Source organism: Manduca sexta, unplaced genomic scaffold, assembly GCF_014839805.1.
Source record: "Manduca sexta isolate Smith_Timp_Sample1 unplaced genomic scaffold, JHU_Msex_v1.0 HiC_scaffold_2130, whole genome shotgun sequence".
Classification (NCBI taxonomy): Eukaryota; Metazoa; Arthropoda; class Insecta; order Lepidoptera; family Sphingidae; genus Manduca; species Manduca sexta.
Genome location: NW_023593064.1, coordinates 6,682 through 21,588, shown reverse-complemented (window position 1 = coordinate 21,588; position 14,907 = coordinate 6,682). Strand labels below are relative to the sequence as shown.

General features: G+C 31.5%; 1 protein-coding gene across 1 annotated transcript; it reads left to right on the top strand.

The window, feature by feature from the left end:
• Positions 1–246: 246 nt before the first annotated feature.
• Positions 247–14,104, top strand: LOC119191930 (galactosylgalactosylxylosylprotein 3-beta-glucuronosyltransferase I-like). Its single transcript, XM_037445785.1, has 5 exons — positions 247–594; positions 1,497–1,653; positions 3,975–4,106; positions 9,982–10,203; positions 12,346–14,104. Exons 1-5 carry the CDS (start codon positions 404–406, stop codon positions 12,508–12,510), a joined length of 867 nt encoding a protein of 288 aa, XP_037301682.1. The 5' UTR covers positions 247–403; the 3' UTR covers positions 12,511–14,104.
• Positions 14,105–14,907: the final 803 nt, after the last annotated feature.

Here is a 14,907-nt window from a genome sequence, read left to right as displayed (position 1 = left end):
TTTTTTTAAATTCTTTGATTTCAGATTTATGTTGTGTACTTCAAAAATAAGTTCTAGAAATATAATTTGTAATGGACTGTTAATAGTATTATGAAATAAATTAAATGTTTAAATTTAAAATCTATCCCCTTTTAATCAGCTGCCGTTGGTCCCTACGATAAGAGATGGCGCTAATCAGCTAAAAGTTTCATTCAATCCTAGTTCACTTTTTATATAATCTGTATATCTGACTTGTCATTATTTCCGTCGGACTCGGTCGTCGTCGTAAGCGGCCGAAATAATTCACGAAATATTATATTGTTGAAAGGCATGGAGTATAGCTTACTAAATTATTGTGTTCAGTGAATGCAAACGCGTGTGTGGTTTAATTGATATTATCGTAAGCGCAGTTATCGACAATAAAATGTCTTTTGTTAACATAAAGAAGCAATATCTAGCAATGGGAATGTTAGTTTTCGTCTTACTGTTTTTATTTAATAACAAGCCGGCTTTTCAGTGTCAATTTAGTCCTGAAATGTCTAGTTATTTGCCGCCGATATACGGAGGGTTACCACCGACATACGCTCGTCTCGCACAGAAAGCTGATCTCACAAGGTATGCACATATTTTTGTTTATTCGTGATGATATTGCCCTTGATTTATGGTTAGTGCTAACTGTTATGTTCGAATAACGTGTTTGGCAATGATCGCAACATGCGTGCCATTAATATTCTTGTGTAATTTATAGTTTTAATACATACCATTTGTTCTTACGAAGGTAATTGCATTCGGACTCCAACAAAAGAATATAGTGACACAGCACGGTGCCACTTTATCAATAGAAATACCAAGTTATTAATTAGTAAATCTGCAAATTTATTCCTGAGGGATAGGTTTAGATTGTCGGTCAACAAGAACAAATGCGGTAGTACTATTGTGTTCAAAGAGGCTAACCTGTGACAAGGCGTATTAAAATAAAAGTCTAATAAAAGTTGTTATTAAAATTTGCCATTACTTTGTTCTCAAAGCTTGAATTGTTTTGTCATAGCATAGATTTTATTATTCAGTAGTATTTTTGTTGATCCCTTTATTGATTTTATATATAATATATATTTCTAGTACCTAATAGTCACTATTTCTACTGTCCAAAATAATGCTCCAAAAAGTTTAGTCTTAAATAATAACATTACAACTGTAAATAATAAATTCCCATAATCATATGACCAACAACAATTCATTCTTAATTAACATAAAGTAATTAAATATTTAGTTATCGTCATGAGAATTCCTGTTGAATTTGTTGTATCAAAAATTATTTACAAACTGTTTTCTTGTCCATACTCAACTATATTTACTTTGTCTGTACTCTGCAATCAGAACATTAATTTTAATTCAGTAAATTCATCGGAAATTATATATATAAATCCATTCATCACTTTTAAAATAAAATCCATTCATCACTTTTAAAATAAATCAAAAACAATTGCCATGTTTAATATGGTGTACATTCTATTCAGGTTATCACAAACATTGTCATTGGTGAAGAATTTTCACTGGATCGTCATCGAGGATTCAGAGACCAAGACAAAATTGGTAGAGAATCTCCTAAAAGAGTCCTCACTCAAATACACACATCTCAATGTGAAAACACATAAGGCGAAACATTCGCACGGGGTATGTTTGTAAATATAACATATCTATTACTAATAATAAATGTTAATGGCATGTGATTATTATGCAAATTATTGTTATTTTGTTACATTATTATATTATTGAAATAAATAGTAATTAATATGATTTAGTTACTTGCTATTAAAGTAACTATATTTTTTATAATGTGATGCTTTATCACAAAATTGTTTTTTTATTCAATCTGCATGGTAAGTTTAAATATATTTTTTGTGTTAGTAAGCCTACAATTCCTATTACAATATAAAACTACAGCCTTAATACATATTTTAACGGAATATATCATTCTTTTTATAAAAGTTTTAAAAAATAAGTAAGAACACTAAATTTTCTAATATAATTTGTGATTCACTTTTTATAACCATAAGTCTCATGCACACTCAGACATTAATTAAATAAGTAAACAAAAAAGAGAGCAAATCAATGAGAATATCTAGTCCTAAAAAACGATCTGCATTCCAATTTCCCAATATTTGTACAATCTGGGTAGTTCTTACGAGTTCTCAGTAAAATTTATGGTGTCGCAAAACACTTGTCACATTATAATATGTAAAAAAAAAATGCATACATTTGTAGTGTTTAAAAATATACACAGCACCAATTATTATTACAAATGAACATATCAGATGAGATATCTTTTTACATTGAAACAATTTGTAAACATTGCATTGTTATCTTTGAGTCAACATTGAATGCATTTTTGCAATTAGATGACATTGTTTTAAATTTCTTCTCAACTTACAGTAAACAATTATCATGAGTAAGTGTAGAATAAATTTTTGTTTATTCAGAAATAATATGAGTGATTGTAAGGCTTCTCTTGTGGCATTTCTTTCAGTATCAAACCAGTTGCACCCAGGTTTCATTTATGATCCTAATGATATATGGTCACTCTTTTACAGAGTTGTATTCTATTATCATTTATATTATTTATTTTTTATGTTTTATGTATGTGAAGTCTACCAACCTGCAATAAGCCTTCTTGGTGGACTAAAACCTAAATGCTCTCAGTATCGGAGAACAGTTATGCCCCATCGTGGATCAATATACTAATTAGGGCTGGTAATTTTATATTTTAATAAGATTTCGGAATAATCCTAAAATAAATTCTTCTTTCTTAATCCTGATTAAATTTGTCCCCTCACATTATATTTTTATGTTGCTTATACATTAAAACATTTCAGGTGATGGATATCAATATTTGCCTGTTTAAAACCAAACTGTACAACACCACTTGGTATTGTGTATGTAGGCCAATTTTAAATTTAATTTGGCGGTTCTTAGTTTGAGTATTCTATAAACGGCATATGCTGTTAACATCTGGCCTATTTTACAGCTTTTCAGACTATTGTACTAAATGTATTTTAAAATGGAACATCTGTCAATTTGTCTGATGTATAATTGATAAATTGCTTTGTCTTATAGCTGTAGAACTTCATGGATAAACTCTAAATTGACATATCTGCTTTCTTAATTGACCTATTGTTTTTTGCTTTTGGTCTGGCTTTAATAGGAAGTCTTTGTAATGGTTGTTGCAATCTATGGATTAATATTTAAAAAAAAATAATGGGCAGTTGTTTACAGTTTTATATATTCAGATTATAAAATCTATTCATATTTTGTATTTTATTTATCTCCAGAAAATTAATATTTATTAATATTATCTGTTTTTTATAAGAGTAATAATTTATTGATATCTTTTTCATTGGTTATTTAATCATGGGCTCTCAAACTTAAATTGACTGCTATAGATATCTAAGTTAGTTTTTTAAGGCACTCCTCTCTGCCAATCTGCATGCTAACCCTGTTTTTAAAAGATTATTTGACATTTATGATAGATTTAGAAAAAAAAATGAAACACTATACATACTTCTACAACATGTGATCTTTATTTTGGCTCTTTGATTTTCTTTACAATAGGAATATTGTTTCATTCATACCAAAATGAAAATACAACTAAAATTGTCTGCACTATTACATAGACACCATTTAATAAGAAATTTTTGGTTGCAAAAAATTTTCAAACTGCTTTAGATTTTATTTTTTAAAGAAATAATTTATCTGTGCACATTTGCGCCGGTAACTCGTGCGCCACAAAAGTATGGAACGAATTTTCAAGGCTGGTTGCTTGGGGGAGAGCCTTAACATAGATTTATTATACGTTTTTATGAGTGTTTATTTTGTGAGATATCTATTGTATTTCTTTATAGCTTAATTCTATTTCATAATCAAGTAATTTAGCTATAACTAACCATGACATTGCTGCATTTGTGTATGTAACTGAGGCAAATAAACTAAATTTACAGGCAAGTGGAGTGGAACAAAGGAATGCGGCACTGGAATGGCTTAGAGGTTATTTAGAAACAGCGGAGGACAAAAAAGGTGTGGTTTACTTCATGGATGATGATAACACATACTCTCTGAAAGTATTTGAAGAGGTAAGCACATTACTTTATTAGAATTTAGTTATTTTATTCTATCATTTAAATCCAATTAAATGTAATAACTAAAGTGCCCGATAATATAGTTGGGAATGGAAAGGACTACCGCGACGGATGTCCGCAGGTTAAAAATCCAAGGCGCACTCTTATGACATTTTAAAGTTATGTGTGTATTCTTTATTAATGATTTAATTATTGCTCACTTAAGTAAAGGAAAAAAAACGTGAGAAAATTTACGTACCAGAGAATACCTTATAATATTATTTTTTGATGATTGCAACGTATTTATTGTTTTTTTTTGCTGAGATTATATGTAGTTATACAGTGTGGTCCAATTTTAGTTCTTTTTCCAATTATATCTTAGAATAGAAAGATGAAATATAAAACATGCTTCATTTTTGAACGTTTATAAGTTAATTACTTAAAAATAATATATCAAACGTATCCTTACAAATACTAATGTAAAGTGGGCGTTACATTCGTAAGTTATTTATGACCAATGTAAACTGGTTTTTAGATATGTTTACATTTGTTAATAATTGTTCGTTAATAAACTTTACAAATACAAAGCTCGTCTCACGATTGCTAATTGTTTTTTTTTTTTTTATATATATTCTAAACCATGGCATCGCAATGCGCCAATGATGGTTTACTTTTGAATTATCAAATATATAAAGGTGGAAAACTATAATAAATAATACTAACCCTAATAATACTGACATAAATATCTAGAAATACGATAGCTCCTAAAATGCTCCTAAGTAAATTATCGTATCTGAAAAAATTGTGATTTACACTTTTTAAGCGTTTCGTTATCTAGGTGCCTACTGTTTAGTTTTAAAGCCATTAAAAGAAGTTAATAAATGAAGATTTTGTAGTGTTTATTCCCTAACCTATTAAAAAAAGTTGATGAATGAAGTTTTTTTTAATAAGTGTGATAGTAAACAGTACTTAGATAAAAATACGCTTAATTTTTTTTTAGATTTTTTTGAAGGACATCCGTTTTCCTTGTTCGTATAGTAAAGTACAGAAATATAAACTTACCCATGACTCATGGCTTACTTAAATAAGCGACGTGCATTTTAATCGGTTTCCGACGTCTATCTCATAATTATTGTTAAATATTTTTTTATATAAAATCTTATAATAGCTCATTCGTGTCAGTTGAGTTCGCGCTGTTTAATAATCAAAACTCGGCCATCAAACCCATCATACGTTGTAATTTAAGATATCATTTAAGATGTTGTTTATATCTGTTAATTATTCGACGACAATCTTAAGATGCTGACTTTAATTTGACTGTCTCAACTGATATCGCGCTTGAGAATGAAAATGAGTTGAATTTACTAGTACGGCCCTTAGACAGTTATCCTTATAAAATGGTGAATTAATATTGGTAAGTACGTAATATATTTTTATGATCATCTCGTTTTATATTATGGATTGGCCCTTTTCACTGAAGTGCACCCACTTAAGCATACCCTGTTGTATGTAAATAAAGTGGCGATCGGATTTATCAAATATACACTTTAATAATAATTATATATTATAATTAAACTATATTTACTACTTATCAAAAATATGAAATAAGAATCTGTGTTACGTTTTACTAAGTGTTGCTCGCGGCTTCGACCGCATGAAGTCCATAAAATACTGTAGCCATTGATTTTGCCATCTGTACGACACCAGGCCACCTCTTTAAAAATATGTTAAAAAGTAAAAACATCCCATCCACATAAGGTAATTTGCATCCATAATTCTCATGGATGCAAATTACATTCCGGGATAAAAAATGGCCATGTTAATTCAGAATAGGGTATAACGGTGTGCCAAAGTTTATCAAAACCCGCTCAGCTGTTTATGCGTTTACTTCTAACGAACAAACATTTTAACTAACTTCGCACTTATCATATGAGTTTGATATCGGTGCGTTTGATTTATTTATAAATTTGTAAATAGAACGAAATAATGATAATGTACGTACATACATAACAATATTTATTATATACGGTATTACTTAAATACTTATACCTACTGAAAAAAAAAACGTGCTGCATGTTAAATCCATCGAAAAGCAAATTCATTTGGGAGTTTTACTATTGTTCTGAGAAGTATGTATTATTTTTAACCAGCCAAATATAAAATCTCAATATGCTAGCTCTATGCTGAGATTGGTAAAGTCACAATTGATAATTAATATGTGCCCTTCACGCGGAAATAGAATTCTTCAATTTGACCATTTAATAGTATATATACTACTGTTAGGAGAACATATATGAAAGTTACAGTAAATGTTATAAATAGACTATAATACTCTTTTGTAATTGTAACACCAAAATCCATCTCCATAGCGTTGAATTTGCCATAATTCGAAGAATAATTTTACTCGGAATAATTTATCGAAAAAAAAAACATATCAACAAACGGTAGTTATAATGACGTATAGCTTAAAGAGAGAAGGAGCTTCCGGTATGTTTTCAGTCAATGTTTTTATCTTACGTAATAATTTTGTATGTGTTGCTACTAGGTGCGGGTTTTCCCTAACGACTAAATTCGAGATAAGTTTTTTATTGCTGTAATACAATTAATAATATAATCTAAAGTAAAATATCTATTTATCTGCTCTATCATGTATGTGCTATTCTTAGGTAGTTAGCCTACCCATTAACTATATGATATTAATTTCAATAAAATATCTTTTTGGGATAAACACAAAATGTTAGTGGATAAAAATCTGAAAAATATGTACACTAAAATATCCTTAATAATATTATGTGTTAAAAAAGAGCACATATGACGCCTTTATCCCCGTAAGGCAAAGGTGCAAAATTGGATAAAAAAATCTGTATCCCTTTAAACTCTACACCACCCGAAGGTTAAGTAGGATAAAATGCCTCCGACAATAATTCCGCCTGTATATTTCATGCTTATAAAGTGTATGAAATAAATACTTCTATATATAATATCGAGCTACGGTTAAGCACAAATACAAGCAATCTGAATCTTTTTGTTCCGTGACGTTTCGCAATATATAACCCTTCTAATCGCTCCGCTGGCCTTACACTCTTATCTTAACCCAGAAACGTGGGTTGTTGAACCGACCTCTCCATTGCGGTTGACGTCGAACGTAATGTTCTTGAGTTTTCAGCTGATGATTTTTTATGGATGTTGATATTTTTGCTGACGTTATACAGAATGAGTTATAAATTAAATTGTAGCTATACAAAAAATAAGTTTTGTTTTACAGAATTGCAAGCGTAAAATGTGGGAAAACATAATCTATACTATTATATAAAGCTGAAGAGTTTGTTTGTTTGTTTGAACGCGCTAATCTCAGGAACTACCGGTCTAAACTGAAAAAATCTTTTTGAGTTGGATAGCCCTTTGTTCGTGGAGTGCTATAGGCTACATATCATCTACGCTATACCCAATAGGAGCGGAGCAGTAATGGCTAATCTCAGGAACTACCGGTCTAAACTGAAAAATTCTTTTTGCGCTGGATAGCCCTTTGTTCGTGGAGTGCTATAGGCTATATATCATCACGCTATACCCAATGCGAGCGGAGCAGTAATGGCTAATCTCAGGAACTACCGGTCCAAACTGAAAAAATCTTTTTGCGTTGGATAGCCCCTTGTTCCTGGAGTGCTATAGGCTATATATCATCACGCTATACCCAATAGGAGCGGAGCAGTAATGGCTAATCTCAGGAACCACAGGTCCAAACTGAAAAATTCTTTTTGCGTTGGATAGCCCTTTGTTCTTGGAGTGCTATAGGCTATATATCATCACGCTATACCCAATAGGAGCGGAACAGTAATAGCTAATCTCAGGAACTACCGATTCGAACTGAAAAAATCTTTTTGTGTTGAATAGTCCTTTGTTTGTGGAGTGCTATAGGCTATATATCATCACGCTATGACCCAATAGGAGCGGAGCAGTAATGGCTAATCTAAGGAACTACCGGTTTGAACTGAAAAAATCTTTTTGTGTTGGATAGTCCTTTGTTCCTGGAGTGCTATAGGCTATATATCATCACGCTATGACCAATAGGAGCGGAGCAGTAATGAAACATGTTGCAAAAACGGGGAAAAATTCTTAGTTTTGAGAGCTTCCGTTGTGCGTGCGTGCGCTGCGTAAACGGTTAAAGTTATGCAACAATAATGTATGACGGGATTGTTCTTCTTAAAAAGTTCTAAGAAATATATTATAAAACAAAGTCCCCCGCTGCATCTGTCTGCCTGAACGTGTTAAACTCAAAAACTACCCAACGTATTAAGATGAAATTTTGTATGGAGACAGTTTGAGACCCTGGGAAGAACATAGGCTCCGGGAAACTACTACTTTTATAACGGAAATCTTTAGGCTGAAAAGCTTTTTAACGCGGGCGGAGCCGCGGGCAAAAGCTAGTTAAAATATATTTTATACAGGGTATAGACCGTATACAAAGTATGGGTTGTCAAAGTGCATCGTGTTGTATATATCTGGAAACTATACACGATTGTGTTCATATCTTATAGTACTGAAATAGGAATTTCCAAAAGTTCAGATTTATCATTAACTACGCGTTGCTTTAAATAACACATTTTTTGTTATAATATAATTAATTTGTTTAACACTTAACGAGGCAAACCTTATTATAGTCCGCATGTACAGTCAACTACAAAAGTTGTTGAGCAATTCAAAATTTTAAGTCGTCTACAACCTTTAAAAAAGGCGTCTTGAAGTTTTTAATTTTATTCGTTCAAATAACTTTGGGCTACATTTTATTATTTATTGCACTAGATGCTACTGCCCACCGCTTCGCTCATGTGAAATACTTCCCGGAATAAGTCTCACTATATAGGTATCTGGGATGAAAGTATCTTCTAAGTCATTGGTTCTCAAACTTTTTAAATGACGGAACCCTTTTGGGAAGCAAAATACTTGATGGAACCCTACAATAAAACAATTGTTTTTATACGCGCGCTCACAACTATACTACCCGCTCGTTTTAAGTTTGGCGCTGGCGATAGGTATGATGTTCGAAAAGTAGCGTCAGCAAAACATAATATAAAAATATTTTTTTTATTTAATTGTAACAATAAATATTGTGTACGTACATATTTGGGTAAAACTATGACACATTATAAGTTTTGTTGTCACGTGGGGGAAAGTACGCGTATTCCACAGACCGGCAAACTTAGAGCGAATGGGTTGTACAAGTATAAAATTGTTGATACCAAACTTATGAGAAATTGTACCAGCTATTGTAACACATGTTTCTACAAATACAAATAAATAAATAAATAACGTTCATAGCGTTTTGTCTCCGCGGCGAGGAAGGTGTTTTGATTTTTTTTTCTAAATTCTTGCGGAACCCCGACAGAGGTATCACGGAACCCTAGGGTTCCGCGGAACACACTTAGAGTATAGCTGTTCTAAGTCAATGCAAGATAAGGTTACGGTCTTTGCGTCAATCAAAATCATGTTTGTTTGATACGCTTTCACATGAGTTCTTGTTTTGTATATTTTAAAGATAATTAATAATAATCATATCAACCCTGTATTAGAAACTGTCCCACTGCTAGGCATAGGGCTCCTTTTCTACGGAGTTGCCTTAGTCCATCATACTGGCCTCAAAATTCCAATTCCAATTCAAAATTCCTTTACAGAACTTCGTAGATATGCAGCTTTTTCTCACAACGTTTTCCTTCACCTTTGAAGCAAGCGATAATTCACAAAGAATACACGCATGATTTTAGAAAAGTCAGAAGTGTATCTACCCTTAAGTTTTGAACGAACATTCGTCTCTGCACTCCGTTCCACAACCAACTAGGCTAGACTATGGCTGCTTTTTGATAAATAATAAATTCATATAAATGTTAATCTTCAGATGCGGAAAATCAACAAAGTAGGCGTGTGGCCAGTGGGCATCGTGGGTGGGATGCGTGTGGAGATGCCGCTAGTCACCAACGGCAAAGTGACTGGCTTCAATGCGGTCTGGAAGCCCTTCAGACCGTTCCCGATCGACATGGCCGGGTTTGCTATCAACGCCACCTTGTTCCTTGATCATCCAGACGCGAAGTTCTCGAGGAAGGTGCAGTCTGGATTCCAGGTTGGTTCGTTTTGCTGAAATAGATTATGGAATTGGTATATTTGTGCTAATTCGGTGAAAGTAATAAGTAGTTAGATAGTAGTAGATAAGTGTGTTAGGTAGTAATTCTAGCAGCTGGTACGTCAATGTGTTGAAAATCTACATACGACGTTATTGAATATCCCTATGTGGAGTTATTGATAGAGCTATAAGCTATAACAATATGCTACTTATTATAGTTCATTACTGTTGACTGGATTTTGTGAATTCGTAGCCCTTTTCACATTATTGTATTAACCTACCAGTGAAAACTTGTTGACCCTGGTTTATAATTATAATACTTTTGACTATTTATATTAAGCTGTAAGCATTCCAAATAATAATAATAAATAAATTAATATGTAGGAATTAACATGTTTGTTGGTTAATAAGTTGGTTCTATATTATTATCAATCCAAACTATTTACCATGCATTATTTATATTGTAGATAAAAGTAAATAAAATCCGAATTCAATTTTTATATTTTGCTATTTTGGTCAATCTTCTTTAACACGATGCCATGAAGTTCAAAGTGCTTTTACTTCTTTTCTTTAGCTAACAGGCAAAGGAACAAAATAGTTAGGCCGAATGTTTTAATGTTAGAAAAAAGAAAGTACAATCGACCGACGTACACAAATTGATGCCAATTGGTCACACATGTGTTTCTATTATTTAAATTGAAGGTAATTGTTTTGTGACTGGTATTATTAATGTCACCTTACGCGTCCTAAATAAAGTTGTATCGATGCATAAGGGCACTTATCGCTTGCTAGTGAGCCTGAGTAATATTTATTACAAGGTCCTATGTTAATTCTTATTGATGTTGGAAAAATTAGATATAGAATTTTCATGTCGGTTAAAATTAGTAAAGACAATAATTCATGAATACCTCTTTATTTTATTTTCGGGATTATTGATCATTTTTTTTTAAATACCCAGACATGTGATAAACATAATTTAATTTGTAAAAAAAATATAACATAGGACCTTGTTATAATAAGTCAGTGATATAACATTTTGTTTTCATATAATTGGGTCAACAGATCAAACTGTTTAATATGTTCTTTGCAATGTATTACTGGTAGGGTCTCTCATGTAGGGCCCGTCTGGGTATGCACCACCCGAATTTCTATTACTATAGTCAAACAACAGTGCGTGTGCACTGTCTTCCGTTGATATTCTAGCCAGAGTATGGGCCTCATGAAACTTATGTCTCAGGATGACGAGCTCCGTGGAGTTTCACGAAGAACTTTGTAATTCAGTCGTTACTACTGTTAATAGAATAAGGAAAAAAGCGTAAATTAAAATTACTTTGTTGACTGGAATGGTTTACGAACAGATGTATCTTTGAAACATTATTCATTAGGTTTAGTCACGCCCCTATTACTAATATAATAACGTTAGAATGTTCTAATTCTGATACTGTATTAGAGATAGAGACAGCAATCAGAATATTTCAACATTGACATTATGTTAGAGAGAGAACATTTCGATGGCTCCTAAGTAAAATATCGTATCTAAAAAAATTGCGATATTCACTTTTTTAACGATTCGTCATATAGGTACTTTTTACTACCAAAACCCATTAAAAAGAAGTTAGTAAATGATTGTTAATAAAGTGTTTTTTCTTTTATTTATTTTGAATTAAATGGGTTTGTTAGTAAACAGTACCTAGGTACTGAAGATAGCGAAATTTTTCCAGATACGATAGTTTACTTAGGAGCCATCGATTGTAAAACTTAACGTTTTTGAAGTAGCGTAATTTTTTTTAACAAAATTCCTTCAAACTTCTCCCTATACCATGAACTCTGATCGAAATAGTTCACGCAATGTGCGTAACTTTGCGATAATGTTATCTAAACTTTACGTTTATTTATACAGGCCCATGGTAATTTGTTATCAATATCCTGTGCGGACACATATTTACGTTCATTTCTTTTGATGTATAATATTAATTATTATTATGTTACATAGAAATTTGTATAGGTAATGTAGTTCGAATATTTCAGTCCGAAATTACTGTGAAAAATGTTGAACTCAGTCATTACATGTCTACCTACACCGATCGAGACGAAGTCGTGATGATTTTATAAAAACATCGTATTTAATTATTTTTTTTACAGGAGAGCGAAATATTGAAATATTTCACAACGAAAGAAGAGATGGAACCGCTAGCCGACAACTGTACCAAAGTGTACGTATGGCACACACGCACACAGAAACCTTCTATACTCAACGTGAAGAAGTTGAAACACACACCTGTACCGGACGATCACATCGAGGTATGATTTGGTTGCAGTTTTAATGTTGAAACGCGTGGTAAAATGAACTCTATGTTCATATATATTTGGTCTCTAAACCGCTAGTTTTTCGCGGATTTAGGATTACAATTTGGCGGAATAAAATATTGGAGAAATTTCCTAATTGGAATAGGTACAGGTTTTTTCTTTATGTAGTACGAAAAATGTATGAAATAATATTGTGTAGGGGCATGGTACCCTAAATAATATTTTGATTTTTTTATGACACTCCTTGTTGTTTTAATATCGGCTTGAATGTGAACAAATTATGTTCCAGTCGCTTAAATTTAGAAATTCAAGAATAATGAGTTTTTTTTAAATTTATTTATTGGTAACGAAAAATAAATATTTTTATTATTTTACTAAACAAATTTGAATGACTATATATAAAGTATGCAACATGTTATTTTGAACTTGATCGCGTGAAACTTTTTAATTGTGGAGAAAGGTTAATAAATTGTGAATAATACGTATACTCAGAAAAGATACGAAGTGTACTTTGAAAAGTAGTGGAGGCTTATAAAATTAAATTTAAGTCTTTACTAAAATTATATTGACAAGAATACAATAATTTATGGTGATTGTCGCTTCATTTACAAAAAATATTTTAGTAACCATTGTTTTATACATCAAAATTTCCTTTTTTTTTTTCATTCAAAATATAATAAGTCTTACTTATATAATCACTTTGATGAATTATTAAAGTTTTTGTCATTTCAAATTCATTTATAAATTATTATTCGTTCAGCTTTTGGCTCGCCACTCAGATTACTTATGCGTAATATAAGAATATAATCACATAAATTGAAGATCAAATGCTAAGCTTTTGCCGTAAAAAAAAGCTAATTAATTATTCGGTTTGGTAATAATCATTGAAAATTTATAATAAAATGGCATTGTCCGCATACATTAATCATAGCTGATATTTTAGTATTTTAATTGAAATACAATGCAATATGTTAGTAATTTATTTATTCCTGATGAACAAAATAATTCTAATATAAATATTTATTTATTTCATTCGACAATCGATTAATATATTTTGTTGTTTAAATAAGAGGCTAACACCTCATTTTAATTAATAAATTCGTGTTGACTCGTGTATCACATCACAACATAATAAATTATCTCATTAAAATAAACATTTTCCAATGAACTCAGTATTAAATTTAATTACATTTAATACTTTAGATTTAATTGTGACAAAAATGTATATTCTTTGCACGAATAGTAAACGCTAGATGATTTATTTGTAATAATTTTAAGGCAACGTTTAGATCCAGGGCTGGCGCTTATATGGCGGAGCGCAGCGCAGAGATTATTTTGCTTTGCTCCGCCATATATGCGTCTGCCTTAAATCGGGTATTTCGACGCAAAGAAGCCATTTATTAAATTATCTAATTTATGGCCCCATGAACGTGTGAGTTCTAGAATGTCAATCGCTATAAGGCTTTGCGAACGAATCTAGGTGGGCAACGGCTTGACTGTGCCTCTGGCATTGCTTTAGTCCAGGGACGGCGGATGCTGCTTAACATCAGGCCGACCGCTCGCTCTTTTGCCTACTAAGGCTATAAAAAAAAAACTACAACTTAATTAATAAATATTATCCCACAATAAATGTTGCCTTAAAGATTAAACAGTACACAGTATGTTCAATATGTATAATTACTGTAGATTAATACTAGTCTTCTTTTTTTATATATTTTGATAAAGTATAGTGAATTTTGTAGATACTATATTAATTATTAGGCGCATTATTTTATTTAGAATGTAGTAGATAACATTTTGCTAAGTGGTGACAGGGTGGCGGCTGTATGTGGCGGTCATTTCCGTGCTTTTAACTTCCTGTCCGTTACAATAAATTCGAATTTTAAAAATTCTAATGCTATACATGGTGGTTATAAATACTGCATTTTATTAATAAAACACAAATAATACTGTCTTTTAAGTATATTTTGTGTTTTTAAATATTTGTTTAGTCTCGAAATTTAGTAACTACTATGTATTTTTTTAGGGTTGACATAATCAATGTATTGAATCAGTATACAATTGTGTACCTCCATGTAACCTCTATATTAATATCTCCCTTAGTGCCATCTCAATCTACGAACAATCCTGCTTTATACTCATTTAAAACCTCAAATATTATTAAGATGAATAATATATGTCGTAAAATAGGGGATTGTCTACTATCGCAATAAATATGGCGTTTAATATTACACGAAATCAAATTAATATGTGAAACGTCTAATTATTGCGTTATACTATGCCTTATGTCTCGAAAGGCGATAATAATTGTTGATATTAATTGACGTAAGTGTCTAAGTGTAAATGGAAAAATATGTGTAACGGCCGTTTTCAAAAAACGATCCCAATCTCAATCCG